General features: G+C 39.1%; 1 protein-coding gene and 1 long non-coding RNA gene across 2 annotated transcripts in view; one reads left to right on the forward strand and one right to left on the reverse strand.

Moving 5' to 3' along the window:
• Positions 1 to 865: 865 nt before the first annotated feature.
• The window catches only part of ABCB11 (ATP binding cassette subfamily B member 11), a 128,811-nt gene continuing 112,705 nt past the window's right edge, over positions 866 to 16,971 (reverse strand). Inside the window, exons 24-30 of the mRNA XM_019522758.1 lie at positions 14,045 to 14,248; positions 10,721 to 10,962; positions 10,448 to 10,604; positions 9,109 to 9,306; positions 6,960 to 7,166; positions 5,024 to 5,170; positions 866 to 3,187 (exon numbers count right to left, since the gene is read on the reverse strand). Of these exons, the coding sequence (XP_019378303.1) occupies positions 2,987 to 3,187; positions 5,024 to 5,170; positions 6,960 to 7,166; positions 9,109 to 9,306; positions 10,448 to 10,604; positions 10,721 to 10,962; positions 14,045 to 14,248 (1,356 nt within the window). The 3' untranslated portion in view covers positions 866 to 2,986. The remainder of the gene's footprint in view (positions 3,188 to 5,023; positions 5,171 to 6,959; positions 7,167 to 9,108; positions 9,307 to 10,447; positions 10,605 to 10,720; positions 10,963 to 14,044; positions 14,249 to 16,971) is intronic.
• On the forward strand, positions 6,033 to 10,965 carry LOC109301534. The gene is made up of 3 exons (XR_002098553.1): positions 6,033 to 6,247; positions 7,262 to 7,465; positions 10,926 to 10,965. It is a non-coding gene; the product is annotated as an uncharacterized LOC109301534 (long non-coding RNA).

The following is a 16,971-nucleotide window of genomic DNA, read 5'->3' on the forward strand; positions in this document are numbered from 1 at the left end:
CTCTATCCCTCCTATTGAAGGTGGCTATTGGGCATCCAAGTATGAAGCAGACTTGAGTCCAAAAGGAATGTAAACCAGAGGGTTTGTAGCTCAGTGAGATGGCTGCTACTTTGAAAAGGACAGGGCCCTGAGGTCTAGCCTCATTAGTCACCAAAGACAGAAGCTATGCAACTGCTGCTTATCTATTTTATCCCACAATTATTGAATGCAAAACCACCCTTGGGGCAGGACTCAGGACTAGAGTCCAAGTCCCCTGCCTTGAGTGGGACAATGCCCATTTTAGTAAGCTCTATTCCTTCTGTTTTGCTCTCCTTCTGGCCTCATTGATCTTCCCCCTCTGATGTCCAATGGCCCTGTTTCAGCAAAAGGGAGGGAGGGAACTCTGTTAATACCTAGCCCATGGCCTAGCGGTTAGGGTAATTTGCTAGCCAGTGGAAGACAGCAGTCCAGGTACTCTCTAGAGGAGGAATGCGTGCAATTAGGACAAATAACCTAACCACTAGACTAAAATGTCCTACTGGTCTTTTGTGAGTTGCAAGCTTATTCATGTTCTCTAAAGGTAGGTACCTATGTACTATTTAGCTGCCTAAAGAGGAGTTGGATTTAAGCCAAAGTGTTGGAAGATGGTATTCAGGAATGTATATGACCAAGAAAACTTTCTGGTGTACTGCAAATACCTTCCTCTTTGTACGTATTTACATTAGCTCTTCACAATTACTAGCATGCAGAGTCTGTGTCCATGACAGAAGCCTATCATTCTCAGACATTTTTGCATTCAGAAACTAGGATGTGGGATCTGTCACAGTAAAGTGAGACTTATCTTTGAACCTAATGTGCTCTTAAGGAGATCCAGTACTACAATACATCAGCTACTAAGGAATTTATTTTTCTTTTATTGTCATAAATAGGTCTACAAGGTTGGTATTCTCTTACAGAATAGACTTAGTAATTACACAATTTCCACATTAATTAAAATACACTGCAATTATTTTTATGTGCATAAGTACCAAAGGACTTTAGTATCAGTAACATATAGGTTTGTGGTGTGTGATAAGCACAACAATTTTAAAAAAGAGAAGAAATACTACAAAGTAATTCCAGATACTTTAATCCTGCTTTTACTACACTGTGATGAGGCTTTTATAAATTATTTATAGCAAAATTATAGTTCTCTCATCTTTGTTCCCCCTTTTTGTTGATATCATGGTGCTAATAGGAAAGAGGAAAAAATGTGCAAAATAACGTCTCCTCTACTGAAGAAGGTACTGTTTTGATTTTTTTACCCCATACCCTTGCCACATCATAAAATGTTAAGAGCATGGTCTTGGCCCAGCATAACAGCTACTTCAATATTTTAATTCTCAGCCAGTCAAAGTCCAGTGTTGCTGATCCAACAAAAAAGTGATTTAAAAAAGGCATGTAAAGAAGCTTCCTTCTACAATTTCACAAGGACTTAAAAATGAAATGCTGATTGTAGCCAGCCTTTGTTTGGAAAAGGTTAATTTTCAAGGTCAGTTGTAAAACATCATATGGTCTTTGATTCTAATAAGGGTATTACACAAGAATTTACATTCTCTTTTCTTTGCCCATAATAATTAAATCTCAAGAGAGAGATTGTGAGAAGGTTTTTCATCCTTGACTCATTCAAGTTTCAGTAATTAATACTGATATATTATTTAGCTGTGAAATCCTTATCATAGTGCAAGGTGAACAGATGTCAGTGTACTCAGACTATGACTTGTTCCAATTAATAATATTCCAAGGCCATATCTTGTAATCAGGTTTTAAGTTAAAATCATATGAACACCAGAAATGTCATACTGCTTCAGGCCTGATTCCATTAAACAAAAAATCAATGGAAAAACTCCTTTTGACCTTAACAGAAGCTGGATCAAGCCCTATCTAACTTTATAAATAATATATTTTTTATTTTTAAGCTTTATAGAATTTAAACTTTCCTTATAAATCAGATTCAGACCCCAGGGATGAGCAAAGTAATATTCTCTATTTCCCTAGTACTCTTTCAAGGTAAGATAAAATTAAAATCACACTGAAAATTTATTTCAGTATTATTTGATTTAACTAATGCATTTATTCCTATTCAAATGAATTCATTTAGAGTATTTTACAAAGTGGCCCCACTAAGGAAAAATAGACTTTATTCCACCTTTTGTTCCTCTTCTCAGTTTTCTTTTACGATGGAGTGAAGCACATTTCTTTATAGTCATTTATTATTTCTATTACAGTAGCGCCTACTCCAGTTAAGTATATGCTCCAGACAAGATCAGGGCCTCGGTGTCCTAGGCACCAGGCATAGACATAGACAGTCCTTGTCCCAAAGAGTTCACAGTCTAAGTGGACAAGAGGAAAAGGTTAGAGGAGATGGTGTGCATTCATAATAGGGTATATACTTTGATTTTGGCTTTATGTGATGCGATTCAGAGTGGATTCTTCTTTGATTGCCATTTGTTAAGTAAGAAAAGCACTGCAGAGCTGTTTCCTTTTATGTACATACCTTATCCTTGGGCAACTCCCAACTAAAGAGCTTTTCTACTTACAATTTTCTTTTTCCACGCACAATAAACTAAACTGTTTCATGAACAAATCACCCTACTGGTTAGTTTACAGGTGGCCAGCCTGTTGCACATGTGAGTGTGGAACATAGAAAACTAGGCAGCAGACAGGCAGCACAGCAGTAGATAGAGTAGGAAGCAGTTGATTGAGTAAGGGATAGGATTAGAGTGGCACTCCAGGAGGATGTGGGGCTAGTCTGTGGCACACTTGCCTAAAAGGTTTGGCCCTACTGGTTAAGTTAATAGATTTGCTTGTTTCAGAAAGCCTTATGTATTTTTAGCTTGGGTACCATGTAACTCACCATATGGTACAGCACTTTGTAATAACTTAAACAGGTACCAAGAATTTCATACTAACTTCAGAGGACTCATTTGGAAAAAATATATCTTTTAACTTTACAGAGTGTTTTAAATCAGCTAATAGGTGCTCCAGTCGTGACAAGTTTGTAATAAGCTCCTTTCATGGCCATCAGTTCACTGTGAGTGCCCTTTTCAATAATGACTCCTTGAGACATGACAGCGATGATATCAGAATGCTGAATTGTAGACAGACGGTGTGCAATGACAATGCAGGTCCGCCCTTCTCGTGCTTTATCCAATGCAGCTTGCACAGTCTGCAGACAATAGACAACAAATCAATGTGCCAGCTAAAATGGCAGTTATGACATGAGGAATCCCTTATAAATCTATCCCCAATAATTAAACATTTCAGCATTTCTAATGCTACCATTACAAGTTTTACCTGAAGTAGAATCAAAGGCTAGAAGTTATTGGTGTGCTTTGCAACTGCATAAACTAAGCCTGATGCTAACATATAGCAAGGATTGATGAAATATAAAACTCAGATTGTACATTTACGTGCCAAACTGAATGTCATGGTGATTCTGGTGAGTTTTAAAATTCTCATTTTTCCTTTGACCTCAAGGTGCAAAACAAGCTAAGCCAGTTCTTTCTTCTCAGTGCTCTAGCATATCATTGATGTAAATGAAACTACTGCACATTCAGAGCATTTATTTTTAAAAGTGTCTTAATATGTAATTTTGTTTTGTGTGTAGTGGCTGGGACCACTGGGAGCTTTGGAAAGAGGATTAGTACAATGCTCAGAAAGGTGACACATCTACAGTGGAAGTCTAAGAGGGAAAAAACAGCTGTGTTTGCCTGGGTTTTGGAGGGGTTTTGTTTGTTTGTTTGTTTGTTTTTGATAATTTTTACTTAGTGTATCTGGATAAATACTGTTAAGACCAAATACACAACTAAAGATCTTGTTGGCATCTAAGTCAGATTCTATTCCACCTCTTGGGTGAGTAAAGGCACTTAGGTGAAAATCCATTAATGGATCTACTTTTTGCAAAATCTCAGCCATGAAATGATTACAAAACAGCAGTGAGGAGAAGATCTCACCCATCTTTTGTACCAACAGTTTTGCAAGGGGCACAGCAGGATAGAATAGGGTTGCACTTAGGTACCTAAATCCATTCAGACACCAACAGGTGGAATAGAATATATGCATCTTGATTTCTGAGCCTGCTTAGAAGCCCTCCACCAAGGCATCTACCTTTATCTACACTTTCTGAGCAAAACTACCCTGGGAAGAGACCACCTATGTTTTAGTCCAGTGACCTAAGGATTCAGGCAAGTGAAGGCCCAGGGAGTGGAAGACCCAGTTTACAGGCCCCATTCAGCCAAAGGGGTGTTGAACCTACATTTCATACATCTCAAAGTTCATTAACCACTAGACCATTGGTGAGGCAGAGCCAAGAACACCCTCCAGCCATTGGGTTGAAGCTGGGCTCCTGGGCAAACAAGAAGGAAATGATCATGAGACCAAAAGAGCAGTATTCAAGGGGAAATGTAACTCTATCCCATGAGGAGGATTCTGGCCCCCGGTCCCAGCCTGGGCTCCAATGCTGTTTGTGTCTCTTGCATTGGATAGTCATTGGATTAAATTAATGGCATTGGGAGCAGGAGCTAGAACCCAGGATTCCCTCACTCCTAGACCAGTGTCCTAGTACGCATTTCTTCTGTTCCATTTCTCATTGAGGAAATAGGAGAGAACTATGCATCTCCCTGGATAGATTAGGATCAGTGAAGGCTTTCCGAAGGAAACACAGAAGAGCTATATGTCAAAGCAGAGTGGATTTGGATTGGTCTCTGGGCTTGCTCTCAGCTGCTCAATGAGAGAATAAGAGAACTGTGCATCTCCCTGAGGTAGGACATATAATTCTTACATTACCTGTGAGAAAGATTTGTATTTGGGCTTAATGTTTTATGGCTGAATTAACTACAGTTGCAAATAATATGCATGATAACAAGGTATTACTTCATTGAAACCTTGGAAAAGTACTGCATAGTAGAAAAGGCTAAGTGAAATTATTTTTACTTTTCTTTTACATGAAGGCACGTGGATAATTGCTTTGGGTTATCTTAGTTTCTTTTTATTGTATATTTACCTTTTCACTTTCTGTGTCTAAGGCAGATGTTGCTTCATCTAGTAATAAAATTTTAGGATCACGTATGATAGCCCGTGCTATAGCAATGCGTTGCTTTTGCCCACGAGAGAGCTGAGATCCCTGAGCTCCCACATTAGTTTCATATTTCTGAAAAATATATAATACAAGTGAAATTTGTTTACAAACGAGCAGTTCCAGATACCCAAAACAAAAAACAAACTGGAAGAGTACTCGGCTATCCTGCAGTAATGGATCATAAATCCCAAGCAATCTTCTTCCCTCCTTAAGCTATCAAGTGATTCAAGGGCAACGTTTTACTGATGATACCAGGGTTTGAAAAGTGTTCTTTGCATCATATTTTGTCAGTCTACCTTCTACCTCATAGATACAGATGCCATGATAATGTACATGGGATAAAACTTGATCAAGAGGTATTGACTGATTTGTGCATAAGGCAAAGATGTCTTTTGGGAAAGTGATACACAAAGAGGTCAAGGCTAAAATTTTCAAATTGATATTCAGTCACTTTAAAAAAAATTCAGACGAGATTTAAGTGCACTCAAGTTCAATAGATATAAGCACTCAGGTTCAAATATTTTGGTCTAAATGTCTTGTTTGCATGGAAACAGATAATGTACAGCAGAGAACAGGGCCTTGGACATACGTTCATTTGTAGTGCTACAAAGTGCTAAGGTACTGAACTTTTCCAAACAGGAGATTTTACCACCTTCAATTCTCCTATGAAATATGAAGTTTCATTTCTACCCAGGAGAACTTTTACAATCTTTTCTCCAATGCCTGATGAAGGGTGTTTGTGCCCAAAAGCTTGCAATTAAAGAATTTTTTTGCAAAAATCTAGTTGGTCTAATAAAAATGTCACCTCTACCGTGAGTCCTGATTGCTTTTTTCCTTTAGACCAATATGGCTACAATCTGGATACTTGACATGAAAGATATTGAATTTTAGCCAATTTTTTAAAATGAAATCTTCATAATTTTACAAGGAGGAAGCAACTTTCACCACCTGAAACCTGAGATACTGCTCCTGCCTTTGTTTGAGGTAATTTGCATCATAACACAGCCTCACAACAGAGTTCAGAGACACCCCACCAGATAAGAAATACCTGCCCAGAGGAGCATCCCATCTATTTACTCTGTGAAATATGAAACACCATAACCAGAAGGAAACATGAATATATCCTGCTTACCAACAAACAATTTTGAGGTAAACAGACTATTCCAACTTTTCTCTGAGCCTAATCTGCATATAACATTAACTTTTCCAAACAGGAAATTTTACCACCTTCAACTCTCCAATGAAATATGAACTTTCATTTCTACCCAGGAGAACTTTTACAATCTTTGCTCCAATGCCTGATGAAGGGTGTTTCTGCCAGAAAGTTTGCAATTAAAGAATTAAAAGTGCCCACACATCATCAGGGCACTTTGAACTAAAGCTCATTGAATGAGTTTTAGTTCAAAGCACCCCACCGCCATTTTCTAGCATGGGTATGCTGATACATGTGATGCAGGAGGCTGCTGGAGTGTGGTAATTTCTGTGCTCCAGCGGACTTGATTAATCGAGTCTGCTCTGATGTGCTGGATTTCCAGCACTTTGGAGCTGGCTCCCTGTACATCTATAAAAGCCCTTAGAAAACAATGCTCTGCACTACATTAGTGTGCTCATTAATTTTGAAAATATGTTCCCAATAGGTAAAAAAGAAAAAACCCACCCAAGCTTCCTTAAAATTGTATCATGGCAAATACCACATTCTGTCTTCTCTTTTCACCATACTTAGAGAGCTGTAAAAGTAAAATACAATGCAGTAGCATGAATCATTTTAGTTTTGTTTGATGATGAACCCCATTAAAATGGGTACCTTCCCACTCTGCCCTGTTATCTGTTGTCTCACTAGAAAGGCCCTGTATGTGCTTACCGCAGGAAGTGACATAACAAAGTCATGAAGATGCGCCTTCTTTGCCGCTTCTGTAACTTTCTCCATAGTGATCTTCTTGGTATTATTGCCATATTTAATATTATCAGCAATACTGCAGTCAAACAACACAGGTTCCTGGGATACTATTCCAATTTTAGATCTAAGAAATTGTATATTTACTTTCTTGGTGTCATGTCCATCTATTAACTGGCAGTTAAAAAAATTGCAATACATTAATTTAGAACTAAAACCAACAAAGAATGTATAGCTTCTACTAATATAAAATTATCACACGTGCCCAGATCCTCAGAAGTCTTGTCTTCTTCAACAGCTGTCCCAGAGGCAGAGTGTGCCTTGAACACCCAGATCCTAAGGTACACTACAAGCTTATCCCCAAGACTCTCTCAAGCCTTCAATCTCTGGTGGACCTGAGAGCAGGCACTGGGAATGAGGCTGGAGCTGCCTCACTGGAGAATTTCCAGGTCTGAATGCAACAGTGAACTCAGGTAAGTAGGGCATGCTCAGCCCCATCCTTCCTGGTACCAGACACTACAGCAATACAGACAAGGCCAAAAGGACTTAGGGTCCAGTCCTAAGTTACCCCTAGGGTGCCTCCATTTAGGCACCTCAGTGCCTAAAATGTGTAATACAAATAGGTGCCTACATGTCCTATATTGTAAATGGGCATCCTAAATGCCACCTAAGAGTCATCCAGATCATCCAGTCACTCAGAAGGGAGGCACTTGTAGCTAGTTAATAACTACTGGGCTGTGTCTGAAGTCCTACTTCTCCACAGAACTTAGATCTCAGACTGAATGATGCAAGAGAGGCACTTCTATTAAGCTGAGATTCAGATTTTACAGATGGGAGGTGCCTGCTTGAAGGAGAATTGAGTTTAATATAAGCATAGCATACCCATCCACTTCACTCTTGAACATGCTGGTCTTTTACCTGGCACCTAAGTGGTAAGAACACTTGTCCAGGAAAATCGGAGACCTGAATTTTAGGTCCACCTCAATCAGAAAGGATTCAGATTCATATCTCCCACTTCCCAGGTGAGTGTTTTTATAGTGGCGTAAGCCGGCTTCTAAGGAGCAAAGAGTGAGGGCCAGTGAACATCCAGTGAGGCTGCTTGGGGCTTATCCTCAGTGTCTCAGGACCTTTTTCTCCTTGGCCGTCTCCAGAGATCTATGTAACTAGCCGTATTTTTGGAGAAAGAGGATGGGGTGATAAAAATAAAAAAAGGGAAGATACTGCTCTTTACAACACCCAACCAATCTGTGTGCCTGAATTTCTGTACCTTGATATATTAATTCCTCTGGATCCTCACTGAACAACAAACAGATCCAGCCTCAGTTCACCTAAATTAGATCACTTAAAAACGTTACACTGTAAATCTGAGGTAAGATATGGATGCTGTGAAAATCCATTGAGGTGATCATAGAATCATAGAATCATAGAAGTAGGGTCGGAAGGGACCTTGTAGATCTTCCAGTCCGACCCCCCGCCTGGGCGGGAGAAAAGACTGGACTCAAATGAGTCCAGCCAGGTAGTCATCAAGCCTCTTCTTAAAGATCCCCAGGGTAGGAACCAGCACCATTTCCCTAGGAAGTTGGTTCCAGCTCCTAGCCGCCCTAACTGTGAAGTAGTTCTTGCGGATGTCCAATCTACACCTACTCTCTAGTAATTTGTGTCCATTGTTCCTTGTTATGCCAGCGGGCGCTAGGGGAAACAGTGTCTCCCCTAAACCCTTCTGGTCCCCCCTAGTGAGTTTATAGACAGACACCAGGTCCCCCCTCAGCCTTCTCTTGTGAAGACTGAACAGGTTTAGGTCCCGCAGCCTTTCAATGTAGGGTCTGCCCTGTAGTCCCCAGATCATGCGGGTGGCCCTCCTCTGGACCCTTTCAGTGTTGTCCACATCCCTCCTGAAATGGGGCGCACAGAACTGGATGCAGTACTTCAGCTGTGGCCTGACCAGCATTGCGTAGAGGGGGAGGATCACCTCCCTGGCTCTACTTGAGACGCACCTGTGGATGCACGACACAAGTGATCCCCAAACATGTCTTAGTAACTCTTTATCAAATGGTTGATTTTGAAAATTTCTACAGTAAGCAAGCACTTTTGAGCTATACTGTCAAAGCACACTTACCACACTTCCCTTCTCAGGATCATAGAAACGCTCCAGAAGCTGGACACAGGTACTTTTGCCACATCCACTACTTCCAACCAATGCAAGCGTCTGGCCTGGTTTAACTGTCACCGAGAGGTCATTCAAAACTTGTGTATCAGGCCGAGAAGGATATGTGAATTTACAGTTGAGAAATGTAATGCTTCCCTTGAAATCATTCTGATGAAAAAGTGAAATAAGACAGATTGAGCTTCAAACTGAATTTTAAAGGATAAAATCACATTTGATAAGGAGTGATTCTCATTTCTGATAATAATATTATTGGTAATATTGCTGTCAATCAAGTCAGGGTCCTTATGAAACAATTCTGGAGACTGAGGACTTCAAAGATTGACTGGATTGACTGTACTGGAAAGTGGGGTTTTAGTTATAACCATGCACCTGTATTTGTTCTATCAGTAGCTTCCCCACTCAGTACTGACAAATTGCTACAATTTGAAAAGTGATTCCTTAGTGAGCTGTCATAGTAGTTAATCTCCTGTCTCCACTCAGCAGTTTTAATTTTCAAAATCGATGTCATGTAGTATCAATTTTGTTTATAGTTTATAATGCTTACAGAGAATAGCCATCTAATTTAGCAGAGGGCAATATATTTAACAAAAAGGCTTTTAGCAAACAAACAAAAAACTGCATTCAGTAACAACAATTTTTTTATGTTGGCTTAATTTTGTTAATTTATATGAAAAAACCCTAAATATTCCAGAAAAAAATGAAGAATTTCATTTTACCTTTTAGGATAAAAGCATTAAATATTTTAGTCTGAATGACTCTTTATTTCAGAATTTTCTTAATTTCTTAAGCAAAACGTTTAGTTCAGCTTGAAATGATTTTAACTTTTCCACTCACCAAAATTTGTTTTCAGTATGAAACAATATGATTTTCCTTCCAATTTGTTGAAATTGCCAACAAACCAAAGTCATACCTATTATTCATTTTATTTTAATGAAATTATAATTATATTTAGATGATACTAACTCTAACATATAAATTGTAGATGTGAAATATACTACCTTTGAGTCACACATTTCCTTATTTTCGAATCAATCATTTACCATTTATTGATATTGCTTCATAGGAGAAGGATTTATAATAGAATCTTATAATAGATGAGGAGTTTTGTATTACTATAGGAATTGTGCTTACAGTATAGCACAGAGCTCAGCGCTACCAGAAAGACAAGCAAACATAGCAAGTCTTCAAACATATTGGTCTAAAACAATGGTGCTCATGGTGTTTTTGGGTTTCAGTTTTTATTGTTGGACTGAATAACATTTCTCAGATTGCTCCTTTCAAATCTTACCCACTTTTCCCCTTTGTCACTGTAAACACTGATTAGAGGAACACGATCCACCAGTTGAAAAAACCGTGCAGCAGATATTTTTGCTTTAGCATAGTTTGGAGTATAGGAAGAAGCTCTTCCTAAAGCAGTTCCACTGGTTACAATAGAAGAGATCACCCTGCAGTGAAGGAGAAAAGTTTTGACCTTGTGGGCTGATATACTACTTGTGAATTTCTATGAAAACTGTACATTTCTGTAACAATAGTATATTGCTGTCTCTGAGTATATTCTTACCTGAAAACGTAGCTATAATGAAGCCCTTCACTCTCAACTAAAAACCCCCCATATCTGTATGAGACAGAATTGGCTATGAACACTATGCACTGGGAAAAGCCAAAGCAAATTCCGTAAACATTTGCCTTGTTGGTTGAAGCTCTATAGGGCTTTTCAAGCTGTTCTTCATATGCTTTAATAAACATTTTCTCTTTTCCTATTCCAGCTACAGTCCTGATGTTTGAGAGGGCTTCACTGGAAATCTGGAAAAGAAAAGGAGATATAAGTAAATCTCCTAACAATCCATCTGAAATGGCAGGAAAACCTTTCTGACTGACTGCTAGAATGAGAGGGCAGCATGATTATTTGGGTCAACTGTAGACACTAATAATATACAAAATGGATTCAGATCCAATAATCATTGACACAAGCCTTAGCCCATAATATAAGAATCTTTTCTGAAGAAAACCTCAACATGGCTGCTGTCTCTGCTCTACTTGGACTAGACTGCTGCAAATATCCACAATGAGGAGAGCCTTCTGTGGTCCCTCTCACCTGAATTTCACACTATATGAGTAACTGGTACCATTATTCCTTGATAAGAGCATGTGTTATGCTCACCCTGGCAGAAGTTCAGCTGTTCTCACCATGCATTCCTTAAATTTCTATGCTGACTATGTTCATTGTATTGTACCATGAGATTTGTATCCTTCTCAACATAGGATGTATGGAACTGTGAAATATATACCTAAATGAATCTGAACAGGGGCTTCTTAAAGACATTTTTTGTCATCAATGTCCAGCTAACCAGAGAAACTCATAAATATTTTAAATCTTCTTTAGGAATGTTGGTATCAATCAAATGTGAAAAAAGTTTCTTGACTGCCTATTTATTTTTAAACATTCTTATTTTAATTATTACACAAATGATCTTGGGGAAGTGTAGTATGTTAATTTATAGTTCTGTATCTTTAAAGTCTATACCTTTTCCAAAATATAAAAGCTGAATTTACTACTAAATTTTAATGTACTAGCAAATCACCTATTCAATGACTTACTATAAAGGCTCAGTATGTGCATTTTCTCTTATATACTGTCCTTTCTATGATCTGTTCTTATTACATTTTGGTTTATGACCTGTAGATGTCCCACACACAGTATATCACAGATAACCTGCATAAGAATGTGTGAAAACTATTTGGGTCAATAGCCCATGATTTTTCCCAGACAAGTAAGTAACATTAGCCCAGGCAATTGGCATGCATTTTGAAGAACAGTGCCAGCAAACTGAAGTATTCAAACTATATTTTCCTATATTTAAAATGACAGATAAAGAATCATGATGGAATCCTCTTAAAGAAAACCTGTTGTATCAGATGGTATGCTTGTGAATAAATTAGAAAATACCACTGATCAGAGTCACACATTGCAAAAACTGCTGAAGTATTCAGTGATATTTTTTCCCCTGGCCTCTGGGTCATTCCACTGAGTGGAAACTGTTGGCCTGGCCATTTATCAGATTTTTGTGGTGAAATTTGTTTTTCAATTCCAAGAAGATACTTTGATCTATAACTTGCTATAAATAATTTAGCCATTCTGGCTGAATGATTAGCTGTGAGTGCCATTCTTTTTTTCACTTTCAGGAGTTGAAACCCATCTTTGTTTAATTAGTGACATCATTAGTCCTGAGGTATTAATTCAAGTAATATGATTTTTTGTAGATTTAGTATATTAATATGTCTGGATAATTTAAATTAGTTCTCATTAATTTTTACAGTGTATTTAAACTATATATCCCTCTATGATAGATGGTGGACTCTGTTAATATTTCAGTGTACAAGTCAGTATTTTCTATAATCTAATCCTCCCTTTTCCCAGACAGAAATAATGATGGCTTTCATTATATGTTATCCTTCAAGTTTTCAGTAGCCCACACAGCCAACAGCACCAATCTGCCTACTGTTGCTCCAGCAAAAACTTTAAGAATTAATAGAATATCACATGTCAGCACAACAGGACCATTCAGTCATTTAAAATTATTCTTAATATAAGGTCAAGGCCAACAGAATATATCTGTTCTATGCAACAAGGCATATATGAGTTCCCACATGAGCCAATACCCAAGCTAAAAAGGAAGAAAGCCCCTAGAAAACTCATGGTAGGACTCTGAGTAATTGCCCAGGGAACAACAGAGAGAAGAAAGCATGCAATAGAACTCAGTCCTCTTTGGTTTGTTATTGCTTGCATAGCTATAAGGACAGGGGGAAAGAGCAAACTAATCTCTGGTTTATACATCTGGCCATGACATGTGTGTAAAATCCTTCCTGGAGCTAGAATGGATTGGGAGTTTTGTCCTCCTTACTACTGAAAATTGCCCAACAGGATCTTCCTCCAGGACTATTCCACAGGATACATCCTGAATTATCTCAGCTTCTGGGAAAAGAGAGTGTCCTTTCCCAATGTACCATTGTTTTAAAAATTAGTGCTTTTTCTGTATTTCCGAATGGGAGTTGTCAGGTCAAAACAACATTAATATCTTTGAGCCACAGCATTGTTAAAATTCTTCTTTAAGGGATATATATATATACCATTCATTCTGCATTCCAGAGGGATGGATTTGATCAATTGAATTTTGTCTTCATCTTTTAAACTTCTCTGAATGGTTTAGGTCATATTCATTCTCAGACTCTTCACCCAGGGCTAGATTCACATAGGGGACGTAGGCAATTGAACACAGAGCATTGCAACTTAAGATACCTACTTACTAATCCTAGCTAGGTACCTAGATTCCCTATAGTAGAGTTCAGCACTTAAGACCAGGTTCCACAAAAGGCCAGCATGCTGCCTAATCTATACAGTAAGAAATACTAACGGGGCGTTTCTTAAATCTGACCCACTTAGGTGCCTTTACCCCTAGGGAGAATCTTCCCTCCACTCAGGATTCACAGCCCTGAACATTTTCTTGTATCTAAGCACTTGCTTACAGAAAACAAAGCAGGGATAGTCACTTCATTCAAAGGGTGGCTGTGGTAGATGTTGTAGTGACAACTCCTAGTTGCTGAAACATTCACAGAGGACATGGAAGATATAGTTTTATTTCCCCCTTCTGCCAGTTAGGATTTGAACCCACATCTCCCAGGACAGCAATAACTGTAGGAGACAGCCATAAAATATTCTGGAATGGGGCATGTTCAAGTCTTCCTGCTGAAGCTGTCCCTATTTGCATGGAATAACAACACAGTCCAAACAGACTAAAGTTAGAGAGTGTGTGAGCAAGAGTGCACATGATTTGATAACTTGTGTGGCATATGATCCCCTGTTTTAGCATTTAAAAAAAAATATTACCTGCCCAGTAGCTTCCAGAGCTTGCTTGTCTTGAGAAGCAAATCCTGTCAGCATTTTAGCCTGGACAGCCCCAGATAAGGCTAAAAAGGGCAGGAAGCAAAGTATAACAAGACTTAGTTTCCAGCTGAAATAGAAAGCGATGACAATGGCCACTCCAATGTTGGCAAGGGAGTTGACAATCATTCCTATCTGAGATCCAGTAGCCTAGGAAAAAAGGATGGAGGGAGGAAGCTTAATCAATTATTCTCCTGATAATACCAGTCAAAGACAAACATAAAGAGGAGTACTTTGGCCCAAATATTCTCTTTTCTCATGGATCATGGATTAAAGAAAAATATTCCTGACACTAATTGATGTAAAGATAACTTAATCAGGGATGAGTTTTACTATATAAATGACTCACTTGAATACACAGAAAGTTGTTTACCTGCATCTGAATGCTGCATGTGGCCTAAACATTCACTTGTTTAGGTTTAAATAGTACAGAGAAGCCTATATGAAGGTCTATGACCTAAGACAATGTAACGATCGCAGAATCAGGAACACTCTCTGGAAATACTTGACAAAGATTCAGAAAGGAACACATTATAGGTGCTTTACTTCTTATTTCTCCTTACCAGGTACATTTTAAAAGCTCCTTTATTATAATTTTTACTGCTGGTGAGTATCTGTTTGCCTTGTGTGCCTACAGGAGATTTTTCTTTTTGACAGCTTTAGTGTATTTACTCAAGTGTGCACCTGTTTCAGGTCAACATGCATTTAACTTCACTAAGAGGTAACTTAAATGCGGTGTATTGCAAAACAAGAGTTTGCTGTCTTCAGTCATTTGATTTCAGATTCATCACTACACCATGAAGTGCCAGCATCCAAATTTCCTCTCCATGTCCTCTCTGTACTGGAGCTATGAGAAGCGGAGCACCTCAGAGAGTGGCAGTTCTAGAAGTCTCCATCTGTCCTCTGGACCATATAATGGTATGTAGTTCCTAGTCCCTAGTGAGGACGGCATTAATGGGATGGCCCACAAAATCCCACTGAAAGGCTCCATCACATCAGAGGTGGCTCTGGACTGGACTGGAACACTGAATCCAAACCCCATAAAACTGTAGGGAAACTTGGATGTGGAACTACAGGCATACCTGCATGAACTTAAGGTGTTTCCCCCCATTTCTTTCTGATGTAGAGTGCATTAGATATGGCATTCCCATTTATTCATTTTTTGTATTTATATATGTCCTTAAATTGACAGCTGTGGAGAGCCAAGTGTATTTCATTTCTGTTGGAAAACTATTGCAAAGCAGGGAAATATTTTTGAGGGCTATCAAAAGATGCAAAGACAGTGTAGGCACATAGTAAACAACATTAGGCTTATGTTTTTTGAACGGGTAACGTGGAAAACCTATGGCCTGGCAAAGCAGAAGTTAAAAATCTTTCTGGTGTTCAGTGAATTCAGAAACTACAATTTTTGAGCTTTGTGGTTGAAAAAAATTCTTGGTTTTCTTCCTTTCCTGGCTCTGGCTTTCTGTGAAGATTACAATAGGCACATCTACACAAGACACTGACTGCGCAACAGCTGAATAATACTGCACAGTAGTGTATTATAACTGTTGGTGCTGTGACGCGCACTCACTCAGTATTATTCAGTTACTGCCCAGTAGCATCATTTAAAAGGTGTTTGCTGGCGCTACTACACAGTAACTCCGGTTACTGTGCATTTATGTAGTACTTGATTATACAAGTACTAAATAAATGTGCAGTAACCACTGCACAGTAGTATCTCATGTAGACATGTCCAGTGACAACAATCTCAACATGGTCTATAACAGTGATTCTCAACCTTTTTCAATTAGAGGCAACCTTCATTATATTTGAGGCACCCCTTGGAAATGTTTTCACTAATTTTTTGACTATGGAAAATTAGTAGAGCAGTTTTCCTGTTGCAAAGAACTCAGACCACAACAGGGCAGAATGTTTTTTAAACTATGGGCTCTTTTTGGAAGTCTCTGGGTTTATGTTGCCTAACAGTACTAAAATTGTGTGGCGCACTGGGGCACCCTTGAAAGGATCTCAAGGCACCCCAGAGTGCCACAACACCCTAATTGAAATCACTGATCTAAAACAAAGTCTCCCTTAATAAAGGTTCTGTAAGGCAGTTAGTGTTTAAAAAAATCATAAACAAATTAAAATGGAACCTGTAAGTGTTTGCATGTAAGAAGTGGTTTACTGATGTTTTCTCAGATTCTGTAGGGCGTTTTTACATGTGCTCTGGTGGGGGGAACACTTTAATTAAAGTGGCTCTAAGAGCCGCTGTACTTAAAAGTGCCCACAATGTCTTGTGTATCAGCGTCCCCGCACTTCAAAATGGTGGTGGGGGCATTTTAAAGCTCAGTGAACGAGCTTTAATTAAAATGCCACCACCACCATTTTGAAGTGTGGTGATGCTGATACATTAGAGACAGAGGCTGCCAGGAGGGTGCTAATTAGTAGGGGTGTGCGAAGTGGGCTCTATTCGATTCAGATTTGGCCTGAATCAGGGACAGTGATTCGATTAATTGATTCAGATCACTATTCTGATTCAATTTGGCCAAATCCAAATCTGAAGATTCAGTGCTGATTCAGAGAAACAGCGATTTGAATGTAGACTCAGCTTTAAATATTTTTTCTACATACCTCGATGTACCAGCACAGCTTGTGATCATTGCAATGCTGGGGCGGATGGAGTGTCCCACAGGAGTGCGCGGGGGGGCGGGGCTCCACATACTTGGTGGTGAACCTGGAAGTGGACCAGAAATACTTTTGGTCCACTTCCGGGTCCACTGGGGAGCATGCAGGGGGCCCCACCGTGCCCCCCGGCTCAGCAATCGGCTGCAGGGGTTCCCTGGGAGCCCCGCCCCAGACCCAGGAGGCACCAGTTGCTAAGCCAGGGGGCG

The sequence above is a fragment of the Gavialis gangeticus genome, unplaced genomic scaffold (genome assembly GCF_001723915.1).
Source record: "Gavialis gangeticus isolate Ggan-Ray unplaced genomic scaffold, GavGan_comp1, whole genome shotgun sequence".
Classification (NCBI taxonomy): Eukaryota; Metazoa; Chordata; order Crocodylia; family Gavialidae; genus Gavialis; species Gavialis gangeticus.